Source organism: Cyprinodon tularosa, unplaced genomic scaffold (genome assembly GCF_016077235.1).
Source record: "Cyprinodon tularosa strain WSP-4 unplaced genomic scaffold, ASM1607723v1 ctg188, whole genome shotgun sequence".
In the NCBI taxonomy this organism is placed as follows: Eukaryota; Metazoa; Chordata; class Actinopteri; order Cyprinodontiformes; family Cyprinodontidae; genus Cyprinodon; species Cyprinodon tularosa.
The window spans coordinates 771345-789205 of record NW_024038663.1 but is presented as its reverse complement, the minus strand read 5'-3'; the positions used below and the strand labels follow the sequence as shown (position 1 = coordinate 789205).

The 17861-nt window shown below is 37.2% G+C and overlaps 1 protein-coding gene across 2 annotated transcripts in view; it reads right to left on the bottom strand.

Moving 5' to 3' along the window:
• cntn5 (contactin 5) overlaps window positions 1-17861 on the bottom strand; it is a 225097-nt gene that overhangs the window by 138979 nt on the left and 68257 nt on the right. For both annotated transcript variants that reach the window (XM_038282848.1, XM_038282849.1), the window contains exon 3: window positions 1171-1380. In XM_038282848.1, coding sequence (XP_038138776.1) covers window positions 1171-1380 — 210 coding nt within the window. The remainder of the gene's footprint in view (window positions 1-1170; window positions 1381-17861) is intronic.

The following is a 17861-nucleotide window of genomic DNA, read 5'->3' as shown; positions in this document are numbered from 1 at the left end:
ATTACACATAACACTCTTTTCAGAAAATTCAGTGAAATTTGCATTGTTAGCTTTCCTTTTCTTGTGGTTTTAAATGCCTAAAAAAAAAAACATCAGGGTGTATAATCAAAAAGTCAAAAAGTGCTTTCCAATTCATTATCTTTAGTCATGCATAAGAAATTATGCACGACTATTCTAAAGAGCTCCTTTAGTCCATTTATATTCAGGGTTAAAAGTAGCTTAAAAAAACTTAATTGGCTCTTTCTTCCTTCACACAGTTCAAAAAAGCAAATCAAGAACAAAGAGCATTATCTGATGAATCACAATCACTCGCTTATTCAAAAAATATTAAACTAACGTCATTTTCATATGTTCACTAATAGGCAACTTTCTCAAATGAAAAAAAAAAAACATAATCAGAGCATTTGCATTCATAAACAAATCTTTATAAATATGCCCAATCCGCAACTCACCAAGTGGATTTATCTGTTTCCAATTCAGTAAATTAAATTTTTGTTGTGCACTTTTTGGCTTACAAATATTAGTAAGAAAAAATGGCCAACAGATATTTTCATTTAGCTGCAGTCCTATACTTAATATTAGTATGAATAAGGCTGACATCAAAAACACACTATTGCGTGAAAAGTCAGATTTTTCCACCACCTCATAATCTGCTAAGTAACTGTTGTTTTTGGGAATAATATATGCATATTGACTTAAATACAGCTAAGTGGGATTTGCTGTCGTTAGCTAATTACTGTAGCCTTATTTTTCTTGTTGTTAAATTGAACATAACTAAAACACAATTAACTCTCCCAATGATTAAAGTTAGGGTCAACAAAGCACGGGCATTGACAGAAAAATGGAAAACAATCTTTTTTGATTGAAAAGAGCAATATAAAAATGAATGAAATCATGTGTTACATAGTATGTTGTAATCAGATCTTTTTTCTGACCCAATATCCAGCGACTGGTTATAAATAAGGGCTTAGTAGCAAAAAGCCCCTATCCCCTCTTTCTGGTACACGGACTAATTTTTAGTGGTAATTAGTAACAGACGGTACAGGCTTAGATTCTGTTTTGTACACCAAATTTTATATATATCTATATATATATATATATAAATATAATGAGGTGCTATTTTAGATAGAGGCAAATAAAAGATGAGCTTGACTAAAATATTAATTTTACCTTCACTCCTCAGATCCTCCTGAGAGCTGAGCAGGCTCAGGGCTGACAGAGGGTGACTGGAGAAAGCAGGCCAGTCAGGAGACACCAGCAAACCACTGTGCTGCTGTCGAGGTTTGCTGCGCGAATTGAGCACTGACGAAGAGCTGTCTTGTCTCATTCGTAACACTGCTGCGTATGACATCGGCCGTGCAGCAACAGCTCTTGCAAACTCTGGGGAAAAGAAATGGAACAAAAAACAGAAATATATCAGGAGTTAGGTTTCTTGTTATATTCAGAACTATTTATACAATGGATAACAGAACAATGTACTGTATCTATTTTGAGTCAAACCCTACTTGCTTTGAAACCAGTTAACTACTGTGCATTGAAATGTGTCTTCTTTTGTGTTCTAATGAAAGAGCAGAAAACAGAAAAGCTTACCAAATAATAATAAAAAAATTGGTTTTGTAAAATTAATAAATAGAAAATATTCCTATAGTCGAGTAACTGCTCTTAGAGAGGGTTTAGAATAAAAGGATTTTTATATTTGATTGAAAAGCTAAATGGGTCTTTCGACAGATATGCAAAATCATACTTTTGAATTGTGCATTTCTGAACCCACTACCTTTTAATTAGAATCAGCATCTGCAGTTGAAAGCTGCTGAATCAAATCCTGTGTCTGTCTTCTATCATGTTTTGGAAGAATAACACTTTTTAAGAGCACAAACACCTTACTTTTGGCTAAAGGAAAAAAGTATTCTTTAAAAACAATCTAATTTCTAAAAAAAAAAAAATTGCTGAATACAGCCTTACACCTAAAACAATGTGTGTTCAAGAATATGCGGTGAAAAGGCATGGATAAACTGTGTTAATTTAAATACAGTCTATACTTTAACAGTCAAGGCAATAATGACCCTGGTCTTATTCCACATTTTTACATTTCCAATGTCATAAACCAAAAAAAAAAAAGCCAACAATTGACTTACTGTATCACTGCTGTCAAAGGGTTGCAATACTTATTTTCTTTTGAAAAATACATGTTGGCAAATGAGACATAGTGCTGTGCTTTTATTAGAATATGAATATTACAACTCAGAATGACATAAAACGAGGTTTGACAGATAAGAGATCATTTTTAGAGGAACTATATGAAAAAGCTAAAAGTCTAGATAACAATAAAAAATCAGCAAGCCAAATCAATGCAGATGTAGTGTTCACACTAAAATGGAAAATACTAGAAACATACAAGAAACCTAAAGCACAGCAACAGTCTAATCAGAGTTCTGCAAAAGGGGGTGGAGGTATTTTGCACAACATGATAAAGTGCTGTGGAAGAACTGAATAAAACAGAGAAATAATTATGTATCCTTAGGGACTTGTCAGCACAAAAGTACTACTATCTAAAAATGGAGAGCAGGCAATTATTGTATAACACATTCTTGGGCACAGCAAGATATGAAACTCTGAAATTAAAAGCACCGTGTGACAGAATATTGTAAAGCAAAGAAATGGATAGATAGATGCATTCTTAGAAGTCAATCGGTTTATCGTGTCAGGAATCTGCTCTCTTGAGTTGTATACTTAGCCCTCTTTGCAAAAAAACACTGAACCTTTAATCACAGAAAACAGCATTGCTTTAACAACCATAAGAAAAAAATGTTTTTTCTTCTTAGAAAACAAAGCTGACAGAAGCAGTACTTTCCAAGAGTTGAAGTCTTTTGTACCCTCTCTCTCAAAAGTGTGAATGCATTTTCTTGTTTGCTTTTTTATGCACGTATGAACAGCATATAATGCTTAGAAATAACTTGCAAGGAGAAAATGAACACTTTATATGAAATAATTAATTTGCAATTAATTAATATTGTGTGCTTAACATGACTACCTAAATATACAATTATACTTGAGGGACTGGTCTGGTAATCCATCAAATAGTGGTCTATGTGAAATTGTGACAGACTAACATGTGGATTAGTTTGCCACATGAAATTGAAAAAATACACTAATATTCAAGGCTATAAATTGTTAAAAATTAAAATGATGTAAAACCTTTTCATGGTGTTGTAAAACTAAAACGAAGCTGGTTTGTCAAAGCCATGCTGCAGATGATTTTGTGAAATACCAAAGTATTTTGCATTAATGGATCTTTTACGTATCCCATGATCTGCTATCATTATAAATAGCACATGTTTACTGGGATCTATGTGGTAGAATGGATATACTGCTGTTGCAACAGACCAGGGGTCTCAATATTAAAAACATTGCTTGGAATCAATACTAAAAGTATATGTATGCCAAACACTCTTAAATGCAATATGCCCCCAAAAAATCCTGATTTATTAAACCCTGTATTTTTCCTTTAAAGTATTTTTCCTTTAAAGATCACAAATGTGCCTCCAAGTTTGCATCCAAGGCTCAAAGTCATGTTTAGCCTAATTCACGCCCATACTCAACTAAAAAAGATCCATGCAAAGCACTGCATGAATGTCACTGTGCATTTAAATGAGTTCACTGATCATTATTTAATTGTTACCAATAACAACCGGAGCCAAGAGAACAAAAAAAGAACAGTTTAACTGAGGTGTCTGAGTGAGAGGTGGCAAGTCAGAAAAATATATTTGGTAGTCACTATAAATAAAAGGAAATATCATTTATAACACCTTTAGAGTCTGATGTGGATTGATCATATTAAAAAATGAGTCAGACAGCATTTCACTTATCGCTGACTGTGACATCTCAGCTTTATGACAGAGTTATTTTGTTCCTGAAAACAGCTTCAGGCACAGAGTAAATTAATTGTTGATTATGTTTAACACCAGTTTGCTCCGGTAAGAGCAAGCAGGAACCACAGAGAGGTTAACAGCTGTAATTAATTAATTTAAAAAAAGCAAAACACAAAACAAAAAAAGTCTGTCATCATCCGGGGTGAAGAAAACATTGCTAATCCATGAAAATGCATTCCCTGCTAATTCTCCCATTTCAGAAGTCTTATTGGCAGCATATGTCACACTGAGGTTTTTTAATCTGATAAAACCAATCTATGATTAAAGCTTCATATGAAGTGAAATTTACTTTCCATGAGAAATTATGATGCAATCTGGCTTCAGTTCCCCACCTCATTCACAGTCTTTGTTACAAATCTTCCCCCTTTCCAGAATATGTTTACCCGTCTGAATGGGCCAGAATTTGTGTGAGAGATCACACATTTAAAGATCACACATAACCAAGATCTAACAGATATTGTTTATGCGGTAGTAGTAGGATGGGTAGGCTAGTTGACTTTATTGGTCAATACAACTACATTGGCCTTCTAGATTTTACCCATCCTTTAGGTAGATTGGGAAGCTTGCAGTGACTGGGGAACAAACAATGGGTCTTACTAAGGGAGCCAGAGTGGTGGTCTGTTGGGCTTTAACTGGGTACTTGCACCTTTTTTGAGCACGCAAAAGCTCTGCTCTAACCAATCTTAATACACTTTATTAAGTAGTAAGATAATTATTAGTTAAATTATTTATTCAGCGTGCCATACTGTTAGTTTCCCATCAGCTTCAAGCATCCAGAAAGTAACAATGAATGAAGGATCCGTTCCTAATATTGGGTTTGTTTTTTTCTCACAGGCTATTTCTGTAGTAGTTGTGAACATGGCCGGCATACTTAGCATTAAGCACTGGCCAGTTATCAGTTTCAAGGTATAAAATGATAGAAAGGATTCTCCATGATGCCATTCCTGCAGTATAAGTATCTTATTTATATAAGAAAAACTCGTCAGAGTGTTCAGGTTATGAGCAGTTGCAGTATCACAATCTTTTCCTTGTGCATCCCTTTGGAGCTCCTACAGTAGCAGCCATTCAAAATGGCCCTTCCCAGTCAATCACCAGCCTAATGGCAGCCTCATCCCCTGCAACTCCCAGCCAAATCCCCTCCAATTTCCAGCCACTGGCCTTCTCCTGGGCGTGCATTTATTTTTTAACTGACTCCACCCTTTCATTAAATTACATGGTCTGACCAGGAGGTGGGGCTTCTCTATAGATCTTAATTTCCACAAATAATGACAGAAAGAATATTTTAGTTCAAAGATTGATGTTTAAAAGGAATTGTAGAGGACCAGACAAGGACCAGCTAAGGGCCAATCAAGGAAAGTGTGGAAGTTTTGAATGGCTACTACTGTATTTCTATAGGTATGTTATCTTTGGCTCTTCCAGACATGCTAACAAACACATGTTATGGATGGGCAGAAAGATCCTCATCGTTGAAGTGATATCTTTGTCAGATATTTGTAATGCTATTCTTACAGCAGTAGCCATTCAAAATTTCTCTACTTTCCTTGAGGGGCCCCTGGCTGGTCCCCCTTCAATTCCTTTTGAAACATCAATAGTTGTACTGAAATATTCTTTCTGTCATGATTTGTTGACATTAGGATCTAAGGAGAAGCATCATCTCCTGGTCAGACCCTGTAATTCAGTGAAAGGGTGGAGTCAGAGTAACAAAAATATGTAAGAGGGGGTCACTCCAGTGGATGGATGTTGGAGGGGATTTCACAGGGAGTTGGGGGGAAGTGTGCTGCCATTCAGCTGGCTCTTAACTGGGAAGAGCCATTTTGAATGACTGCTACTGTATGCAGCAAGACGTTATGAAGACTGACATTTTTCATGATGTGCTATCACAGAAGCTGCTTCATAGAGACTAGTTCAAGTCTCAATGATTTTTTTAAGTTGCAGTGTTTGCATGTGTGCCAGTGAAGAATTAATTACACATGGACAAGTGGACAGAAATTATTAACAAGTTCTGAGAAGACAAAGCTGGCCCATAAAATGAACATGGAAGCACTTATGCAGAAAATGTTCTTTCTTAGAGAAAGAGAACTCTAAAAGGTAAGACCAGTGGTAGCTCCTTCAGTGATTTCATGTATGAAGGAAACAGTTAAATAGGTCAGCACATGGCGTTATTTTTTTTATTTCTTAAAGCCTTTTAAAATTATTGTCCAGTAAATATTTGATAAAATTTTCATTTGCTGCAACCCTTTCTCCTATCTTCTGTTGTCTTACTTATCTGTGAGTGACATTTGTGCCTGTGGCTCACATGTGTGACTTTGATTGATAAGTATCTTGGATTAATTTGATTGGATGAAAAATGACACAAAGGTCTGAGTGGTCAGGGACAGAGCTCTGCACCCTGAGGAGAAACAATTATAGACCCGTATGAAATGCAGAGGTTTACAAAATATCTTCTTCAAGCCTATACAAAAATGAATAAACAAAATAAAGAAATTCTGAAAAAAAAATATAAATCCAGACCTTTAATTCATAAATGTACAAATGAAACGATTGCTCTTTGTAATTTACGTTTACTGTGCATGCATTTTTGTTTCCTGCAACTGTGATGGGGATTTTCCTAGACCTATTTATATATCGATAAACTGCCACTGCAAAAACTTGAAATGAGAGCTGCCACTTCCCTGCATTGCAATTATTCACTTGCAATCTATTTGGCTATCAATGAGTAAATAGTTATATTTTAATTTAACTACTAAATGGAAAGACAGGAAAGATGATAAAAATAAAAAATAAGATATATGCTTATATTGGCATCCTCCTTGATCAAACATATCTGGGAACATTATCTCTTAAATACTTTTAGTTTTGAAATCAGAATTACAGGATGAATCCATATATATTTAAGAGTGTATGATTTACCAACAAAAAGCTTGAAATGTCAAAACATGATTCAGCAAAGTCCTTGTTTCATGATCTTGAAGATTCTGATTGAGTAATAACCCAGGATATTGGATATATGGATCCTCTTGGGTCCTGTGGATTGAAGAACAGGATCTTCGATAAAAGGATTTGCCTACCACAGAGGCCGTAATATCCCATCAGATAGTTCTTTGTTCAAAGAGTGATATAAAGACACATTTGGAAAAACCGTGAATGAGAAAACACTATCCTAATGCACGGTCACTTGTTGTGAATTCTCAGAGCTGCTGTCTGCCATAATAACCATGTTTGGACACTTTGATGGGTAAAGAATATGAATTGGGGTCTGATCTAAACCTGTGCTTTCTCAAGCAGACCTTTTATGTGAAAGATCCTTCTATTTTTTTTCTTTCATTAAACAACACACTTCAATGCATTTTAATGAGGGCTTATGTTATGACTAAACACACCACAATGTATAACTGCAATATGGAGAAAAATAGACATAATTTTTACACATTTTAAAACTAAAAATTCAAAACGAGAGATGTATCATTGCAGAATATTTAGCAGAATAAACTTTTGTTACAGTTCTAGCTGTGTTGCTACCAGTTTGCCACATTTAGTGGATTCATATTATAGTTTTATTCACAAAAGAACTCAATTTGATTGGACAGTGGACAGTATTCAAATCTTGCTAGAATCATAGAATCATTGAAGGTCTGGACTTTGACTTTGTCATTCAAAATAATGCTGTGCTCTACAGACTTCAGTTTAAATGTAGAATTATGATGAAGCAAACACCATGTTTCAAAGTGAGGAATAAAGCAGGAGAATTATTTATTGCATAAAAAATGATTTGTAAATGTATTATCGGCCATATATAACCAGACAATTTCTTTAACATGTGTGGTGCATTTGTTTACATGGCATTAAAGTTGCACTTAGTGTCCCTTCCATGCAAAGTGTACTTAATGTCCAGGAACCTGAGTTGCTCCGTGGCACAGTGGTTAGAACTGCTGCCTTGCAGCAAGAAGGTTCTGGGTGTGATTCCTGGCCCGGGGTCTTTCAGCATGTTCTCCATGCGCATGCATGGGATCTCTCCAGGTACTCTGGTTTCCTCCCACAGTCCAAAAATATGACCGTTAGGTTAATTGGTTTCTCAACATTTTCCTTAGGTGTGCGTGAATCATTGTTAGTCTGTGTTGCCCTGCCATGGACTGGCACTCTGTCAAGGGTATAACCCGCCCCTCGTCCGTAGACATCTGGACATTGGAACCAGCAACCCTCGCGATCCCCCGCATGACAGAAATGGGATGGATGTCCAGGAATGTACAGGCAGGACTTATCAACCTATAACATTATCCCACCTTGGCTGTGGCCAAATAATTTCTGCCTGCGTGTTTGGTCTAGCCTCTATCAATGCCCCAGGCCCTAGAAGTGGCGGGCCAATCACAACGCAGAGATGTGTTTTGAATTTCTGGATGCAAAGCAGGTGGGGTTGTGACGGCGTGACGACAAAGCTTTGTGACACTAAAGAAAAAACAACAATAAAATGGCAAAAATTATTGAACAGTTCTCAGTTGACTCAGCTTTAGAATCAGTTTTAGAAGGATTAGACTTGGGGTTTTTGTTGAAACATGAACAGGAAGAGGCTCTATGCTTATTGTTTTAAGAAGGACATATTCGCCATTTTATCGACAGGCTGTTTGTTTACACTCCCCCACCAGCTTTCTGTAAGGCTTACTACAGTACGTCCGGTCAGTTGCGCTCCTTGGTCAGAGCGTTGGCCAATAGGCAAAGACATGGTTTGAAAAACAACGGGTTGTTCTCCTCAACATTCTTCCGATGTCTCATTCATTGGGGCCAGACTAAATTACATATTTAATCTCACATTCAGTCTGGTTTATCAGGCTAATGTTCTTTAGCAAAGTCTCAAAAGAAAAATTTTGAAATTTTGAAAAGGTATTAGGGGTTTAAGTATTTTTGCAAATAATTTCACATACAACCTTTTCGAAAGATCCATTAGAGTTGCATGATCACTTAAATATCTGATATTTTTGGTGAAAAACTCTAACACAGTTGTTATTTGTCCACAAGCCATTAACAATTACAGTAAGTTTAGAGTTATGTTGCATCATATCCAAGTTGTAAAAACAAAAAAAATATTCAAGAACTTACCTGAAAGCCTGAAATCACTGCAGCACTAACCATATAAATGCATGCTATTGCATCTAGTATGCCTTATAGCAAACACTGCTGGAGTATTCTCTTCACAGGACATATACTGGAAAGCCAAATTCTATACTGAAGCAAAATCTTTAACACTGAGTACAAAAAAATCTCCCTTTTGTTTGTTTGACTACAGGAACCAACTGGCACCTGCTCTTGTCAGCTTTCACCTTCATCTGATAAAAGCAATGACCCTTGCCGATCCCACTGATCCCTATCTTTCAGAGAGCGTAAAAAAAGAGAAACACTCCTAGTTGAAAGGACTCTGTGTGCTGTGTTTCCGAGAGCTCCAACCCAATGTCATCAGCTATTGTTTGAGGTCGTAACACGAGCCTTATGATAACATCTCAAAAGGTGACAAATGCCATCTGATACCTGAACAAGGAACAAAAAGCCAAAACACCTCTGTTACTTGTCCTTATTATCATATAAATGTTCAGCTATTAGAGGGTTTTGTTTTAATGAAGGTTACATTATTGGTGAAGTAGCACTTAATTGGGACAGGTATTCACCTCTGAGATAACAGAATTAACATGTAAACAAATTACAGACAGAGGGAGAGCATGAACCTTAAAGTAATGCCATTGGTCAGGACAACAATAAAAACGGCTAAGGAAAACAATGGAAAACTCGTTTACTTGAATGAGGTCAAAGGGTTGACAATATACAAGGGAGGAAGTGTGAGCCTTATGGGGATTTGTTTGCCGTTTGCAAAACTCTGTAGAATAATGTACATTAAGTCGGTGAGGCATTCATGGTGCTCAAGTGGACTGACATGATTGGCCATTCCCTATAAGATTAATGAAGACCTTCAGAGGGAGATTATATTGACTCAAGCTGATTATGCCTGAGACCATTTATTCAGCTGAATATCATTACAGATTGAACAATCCATACATCATATGCAACCTCACCGTACTTCCCATCACAATATACTACTAACTAAGCCCTATTCTTTTTTTTTCATTTCTTTTGGGGGACCGAGGGGATCATATGAGTGGATTTAACCTTGCTAGGGTATGAAACAGCAGTTATGCTGTAATAAATGCTTTTAGGTGCGGAAATCTTCTTTAAAATTCTTGACAACCACATTTCTAAAGGGGAATCATTCAATAAATGGAGATAATTGAAATTATTCACATATTTTGGTGCATATACTGTTCCTAGCAAAAGTATTCATACCCTTAAACATTTCTTTTTATAAGCTGTGTTTCCATTCAAATAAAATCTGAATTTTAAAGAACTTTTAAAAGGTGGTGGTGTTACATTTTGGTTTAAAGTAAATTAACAAGCACTCTAAAGCATATTGCCGTCCTTTGTCTTTGTCAATATTACATTGTCATGCATGGATGCAGTAAACAGAAAGTAGAGGCACCAATCTAGCATTGACCACAGATCAGTAATGAAGAAAAGTTTCAATTAATATGTTGTAATTGGGGAAATTGTTCTTATGTTAACATGTCTGTTAGTAACGGAGATGTTGCTTCCAGCCAAGTTTACGCAAATAATGTAAACATCTGGTAAGACGCTGACAGCAGAAACAGCTGATCATTCCACATAAGTAAAGGTTCACTACGTCAAAGGTGGGGGATGGGGGGGGGGGGGGGGGGTGTAGAGGGGGGTGAATTTAACAGTTTATTCCAATTTTGCCATTTTGATCAAGACTTTTTGAAGCAATACTTCAAAATATGCATTAAAAAAGTGGATGGAAATGCATCTATAGTCTGTACTAGATTTTCCTAAAGGGTAACCCACATGTATATGCTGGTCTATCCATCTCTCAATGACAACAACAAAAAACCTCCCCAAAGCATGATGCTTCCACCACCAGGATTCACTGGAGGAATGATATTTCAATAATCTGATGTTTACCAAATCTAACGCCTGCATTGCTGAAAGTAAACCTTTTGACATCATTCCACAGATTCTCTAAAGTAGATTTCAGATCTCCATAGTAAAAACAAAATATTTCTTTCATAAATACAATGTCTAATAACAGCCCCATCAAAAATGACAGCATTCACATAGCTTAGACTGAGTTATTTATAAATACTTTCAAAGACGGCATGCTGCATTGTCGTCTTTGATTATGGTAGCTAATAAGGCCACGTTTTACCTGTATATGAACAGTTGTTGTCTTTAGTCTTGTCTTGTCTTTAAAACAATGAAAGACAATCATAGGTCATTCTACTTTCCATTTATCTTCAAATGGACCATCCATATCCTTTGCCCGGTGAAAAGGAAGAGAAAGCAACAAGTAGAAGAGAAACAAAAGGAAAAACCTGGAGAAAATAAGAATAAACATCTGCAAAGCCTTTACTCAATGTTTGGCAAAAGTCAATGAAAGTAATAGAGACAAAATATGAAAAGGCTAACAATGTAACAACTTTTACAAGCCATTATCAACCATAAAGAGAATGCCGGCAATGTTTTCTGCCTTGGTCCAGACTGCATAACGAACCATAAATCTTTGGTATCAGCAGACAAACTGGTACAGTTTGAAATGCCAAATTGAAATCCTTTGGTGCTGATTAGAGCTTTGATCACCGGGCACACCAAGGCAGCTTTAATGCCAAGACTCTGATATAACACACATATTTTGTTGTCTCCAAAACCAACAATGTATTTTTCTTAATTTCCAGTACTCAGTTTGTCGAATAATAATTATAAAAAAATTAATACAAATTAGTAGGAAGTTAGACACAAACCAGCTGGAAAACAATCCCTAGTTTCAGATGGTATGAATGCAAATAGATTGTGCATATTTCACATTCAATACAGTTTGTGTGGCTATAATCTTGTCACTAGTATGAACCTTGTCCACAAGGCTACCTATATACAGTAACTGGTTATTGGAACTATTTCCATCATTCCCGTTTTTTACAGCATAAGTTTTAAATTTATTTTCCTTGGTTTGCAATATATACATAACATGGTTCCTGTGTTGGACAAGCAAATTCTAATTTTTTTCCTTCATACAATTGTACATCTAGTATGTGACTCTTTTGCCCTTGACGAAAATGACTTCATGCATTACTCATACAGCACTATACTTCTACATTTCCTGCAATCCATGTTTAATATTTAGATAGCTCAGAGTTACCTGAGGAAAAGCTGAATTACCATTCTACACTTAATACTCCGAGCAACATTTTATTTCAATCAGTGGCTGACTGTGGGGGAGAAAAAAAAGGCCTCAGACTTCATGCCAGTCCAAACCACTTTTAAACATAAGAGAAAGCTAATTGTGCTGCCCTCTCAGCCTCCACATAATTTGAATATCTGCGCAATAAAAAGAACTTGACAGAGGAGACAGGAACAATAGGAACAAAATAGAACAGACAATCCACTGTCTTCAAAGTGAGCGCTTTTAAAGCATTTAGAGTGAACAATAGGTCAATAATCCATTACACAAACCATCGTGTCAGAGTATTTTAATGGACAAAGACAGAATCATATCAGTGGGGATTTTTACTCTGTTACTGATTATACTGAAAAACAGTTTGAAGTTCAGCACTTTTACTAAAATAGGGCTACTGATATAATTTCTCTATAAATCAGGCCACAAAGTCAAATTTTTAGGTGTTGATTTAAAAAAAAAACTAACATGTGCCCAATGGCCCTTTGTCATGAGATAAAATTATTTTGAACAAATTTTTTTCCCACAGACTATGTCGTTTAGTATGCAAATCTTATATTTACTTATTCCTGAAACAATTTGATGACATTTTTGGATACCTGTAGTTACATGTCAGTTTTTGTTTGACTGCAAGTGATCTTATCCTCAATAAAAACGTAGCCCTCTTTTAATATAAACCCAATTAAATCACTGATCATTTATTATTATCCAAATTCTGAATTGAACACATCATTTTTTATTCTCTAAATGCTTATCAGCAGATCTTGAGCACAAAGAGACATCCACCAAAAAAACTAATGAAAACTTCCCAATTTTCAGTGATGCTCTTCTTCTTTAACTCCATGCAGGTGTGCCATTTGACCAAGGTACCTAATCCCTCTCATGCACATTGCTGCTCAGCTTCATTGGTAGATAGCTCCCTATAGTGAAAGTCTAATAGTCAAAGTTATACTGTAGGCATGCAACAGAGATCTGTAGAGGCCAAGGGAGGTACATCAGTAAAATTATAATTTTCCCAAATTACGTAATTTACACAAAATGATGTAGTAGTCATATGTTCCAGTAAATGTCTCAGACTACAACTTTAATACAGTAGTGTATGCATGTGCATTTCAGCAAGTTCCAAAAAGTAAACCCCCTACTAATGGCGCGGGAGAAAAGCTGAAAATCACCCCCGTTTAAATTACTGCAAGCAGCGGGCCTCAGCCTCAAAGGGACCCCCTTAGAGGTCATTAGTCTCTCTGGCCAAGAAATTTAGGACAGGAAGATGAATGAACATGGAATATAATCCTAAGCTGTTTCCAAGAAGAAGAGGTGATATAAGAAGTAGAATTTATGAGATAAAGGAACTCATGTGTTTTGTTGAGGGATGTTTTGATTTTTTAAATGGTGAACCTGGTGATTCCTTCTTTTGAATCCTTTTTCAGAGAAAGATGTCAATGAGATTTTCTAGGGTTAAATGACACAAAATATTAATGCTACACCCTTAAATAATTATTAATGTTATTAATTATTGGTTGCTAGTTCTTTTTTGGAAATGTCTTGTTAGTTCTTATGTTTAATATATTCACATCGTGTTTCTTTACTTGAATATTACATAAAAATATCCTATTTTGATTCCTAATATGTTAATTGTTAGTTCTTTATATGCTTATTATTATGCAACCATTTTACACATGTATTTGTATCAAATTAAAATGTGAACATTATAAAACTCTTATTAACAATTTTGAATCGAACCCAGAACCTTTTGAAATATTATATAAAAAACTTGGACAACCTAGTTGCACAAATATGAAAACTCTTAGACTAATACTTTTTTCAGCACTTTTGGCTTTCATTGCAGCTCTCAGTCTTTTTGGGTAGGAGCCTATCAGTGTGGCACAAATTGATGCTGCAATATTTGCGCCCTCTTTTTTGCAAAATGTCTCCAAATCTAATGGATTGCAAGGGAATCTCCTGTGTACCACCCTCTTCAGATCAACCCACATATGTCAGATGGAATTCAGCTCTGAATTCTTGCTGGGCCATTCTACAGCCTTCATTTTATACAGGTGAAGCCATTCTTTCAAATGTGTGCTTTAGGTCATTGTCATGCTGAAAGATGAAGAGCAACTTCATCTTCCTCTGTCTAACAGAAGGCTGGGGGTTTGTGTCATCAGTGACTGGTATTTGGCGCTGTTCATCATTCCATCCACCCTGACTAAGGTCCCATTTCCGGCTCAAGAAAAACAGCCCCAAGGCATGATGCTTCAGTGAAGGTATGTGGTCATTTTTGTGATGAGCGGTGTTGATTCAGGGCTATATATAAGTTTTTAAATTATGTCCAAAAAGCTGAACCTTGGTATAACCAGATCATAATGCATATTTCCACAGGGGAAGATTTTAAATGTCTTCTTGCAAAATAAAGCAAGACTTTGATTTTTTTCTTTGTAAGATAAGGCTTCTATCTTAACCACCCTAAACCAGACATATGGAGACATACACTAACTCAGACATATGGAGAAGATGGGCAATTGTCGTCACATATACTCCACAACCAGTACTTGCCAGAAATTCCTGCAGGTCATTCAAGGTTAGCCTCTTAGCAGCCTCCCTCACTAGTTCATTTTTCATGTCTCATCAATTTCAGATGAACGTCCTGTTCTTGGTAAAGTCCCTGCTCTGTCATATTTTTTCCATCTTCATTGTGTTCCATGGTATATTTAATCCCTTGGAAATTCTTTAGTAGCCTACACCCAACTAATATCTTGGAATAATGAGATCCATCTGATGCTTTGGAAGCTCTCTGCAGACCATGGCTTGTGCTGGAAGGTGTGACTCCAAAAATGTCAGGAAAAGCCCACTACAACATTTGAACTTTATTCTGGGTTTGCTAGCTTTCTCAGCCTGTATTTTGCTTCTACAAAACATTGAAAATAATATGTAATAAATAAAAATATATGACTGTATACTAGGAGCCAGGTTACCAGTCTAATAAAGAAGTTCTGAAAAGAGAATCTGTTTAACATCCAGCTTCTTCTTTCAGCCTGCCCCAACGAACAAACTACTTTCCAAGATTGACTCTTGTTTTTTCTCGTACACAATCCTTTTCATTTTTTCTCTTTTTAGCCTCCTCAGAAGTTTTAAACCAATTCCTTGCCATGACCAGTAGTTGAGCAGGTGGAAAAATAGTAGAGCTAAAGCCTTAGCTCCATTACTATATAAGAGTCTGCGGCCCTAAAGTGATATGTTCTTCCAGGTCACATGACCTGGCCAACAACGGTGAGTCTTCTCTCAACTTACACAGTTGCTATTTTAAGAGAGGAGCCTCATTTGTAGCATCGATAGTGTCAAGCTCTGTATATTGGCCTGAGAAATTATTTTAAAAAACCTCATATGCTTCAACTCTTTAGGTCAAAGTCTGCGGTTTGCCTTTAACAAAAACATAGAATGAGGAAAATGTGACAAATGTTCTGTAAGGAAATTTGCTCTGAACAAAGATGTAATCACCTCCATTTCTAGGTGTAAGCTGCGAGGAAAAGCAACAACAAACAGAACAGAAAACACAAACTTTTTTAAACTTTGGGAGGTACAGTACCCGGTTGAGTAAGCATCGTTAAGTAGGAAAAAAATGTAATGTCACTTTTAAATTAATAATCTTCTAAAAGATTGAAAGCCTTTTCTGGTAACAAGCCCCAGTCTGTGTAAGAGTGTGGTTCAATGTTAACCAATTATGCGGGTCAAAAAAATATATGTTAGAAAGATCCATTAACATTTCCTTCAAAAATTAAAATAAGGAAAGCAAACATTAAACAACAAACGATTAAGTAAACAGTGATGTTACAGTGTATGGAAAGAAGTACCCCAACAGAGCAAAATCCATACTGAAAAACCCAGGGGCAGGAATAGAACCCAGGAGCTGCGTAAAGGTAAGTTGTGCCTTACACTATTCTTGAATGTTTTTCTTGTTTTAACAGCAGATTAAGGCCCCGTCCACACAAAGTCAAACCCTGGCCTAAACGCACAAATGTTTCACCAAACCAGCCTCTCATCCATACTGTTGGGAGCTGGAGAAAATACCATTTTTCTCCAGCAGAGTCCGCCGTGGATCCTCTGAGGGAGCCTCCTGCAGGTGCAGCTCATCAAGACCATCAGAGGATCCACTACTTAAGCTGCCTTCAGACCTTACCTCAACGCCGCAGTGTTGTTCCAGTTGGTCAGCGCTAAAGCCTCGATCTCAGTGATTTTTCCATGTCCTCAATCCCGAGTCAGATTCTAACGTTTGTCTCTCTGCCTCTAGGTGACTCGTGCTTCCTCCGTGAAAGCTCTGGAAGAGCTAACCTGCCGAGCCGACCCTCCGAGCCAAACCCTGAAGATTCTCAGTCAACCTCTAAGCAGCTCTGGGCAAGAGCTAGGAAACCCAAGCCAAGGTCTGTTCTAATAAGACGTGAGATGCTGAAGCAGCTAACGGACTCTGCTAACACATCCTTCTCCAGAACCAACAGTGACTCTCCCAAGGAGAACCTCAAGAACCCTCAAGGTACTATCAGAGCACCATTGGAAACCAAAACCCCGTCAACAGTCCTTAACTGTGCTGTCTCTCACGCAGACTCCGGTGAAACCAGATTCCAGGCCCGAACCAGTCATCGGCATATTGTGTGCTTGTGCAAATAAACTTGTTAAACTTTTCATCCTGTGTCCGTCAGTGGTGTTCTGCATCTTTGGGTCTCCATTAGAGAACCGATCATGACAGAACACTGCGGCCAAACTTAAGGCCCAGCAGATCACCATCTCCGTCGGCTAGACGAACAGGCTGCTCAAATCCAAGGATTCAGCCAGGCCTTACGTGAGTTGAATGCACATATTGAAAGACAGAACCAAGCTATTCAAGGCTACGTTAACTACTTCAATGGCGCTAATGCTACATCAGCACAGCAACCATTTCCGGGTCCAGTTCCTCCCCCGAGGTCACAACCTGTGACGTCATCAGAGTTCCGTCCTAGTCTCCCAGAAAAATTCTCTGGTAACATGAAAGATTGTAAGGGTTTTTTATTCCAGTGCCGGCTGATTTTTCTGAACTCTCCTAATTGTTTTTCTTCAGACCACAAGAAGATATCATTCATCCTCTCTCAGTTAACAGGAAGAGCTTTAGATTGGGCTCAGGCAAGATTTGCCATCGACGACGGTGTAAATTGCCGTTTTTCTGACTTTATTGCTGAATTTTCCCAGGTATTTAACCAGGAGACGGACCAAACGATCGATTCCAGAGCTCTTTTCAACCTTAAACAAGGTAATTCTTCTGTGGCTGATTTCTCAATTAACTTCCGGGTTAAAGCGGCAGCTTCCGGATGGAACCAGAGCGCTCTAAAGGGAGCATTTTTCATGGCTTTAAATGAACAAATCAAGGATGAACTTGCTACCCTCGATGAACCAGCTTCCCTTGACGATTTTATTCGTCTCGCCATCAGATTAGATAACAGAATTCGAGCCAGAAACACCTCCAAGAAGCAAAGTAATTTTTCCTCTGCCACTCATAACATGGCTGTTCTCTCTCCCTCTACAGAGCAGATGTCCACACAGAGATCTAAGCCACAGACTCTATCGTTGCCTGTTCAGGCCTCTCATTCAGGCGAAAGGGATAATGAGCCTTTGCAGGTGGGACACACTAG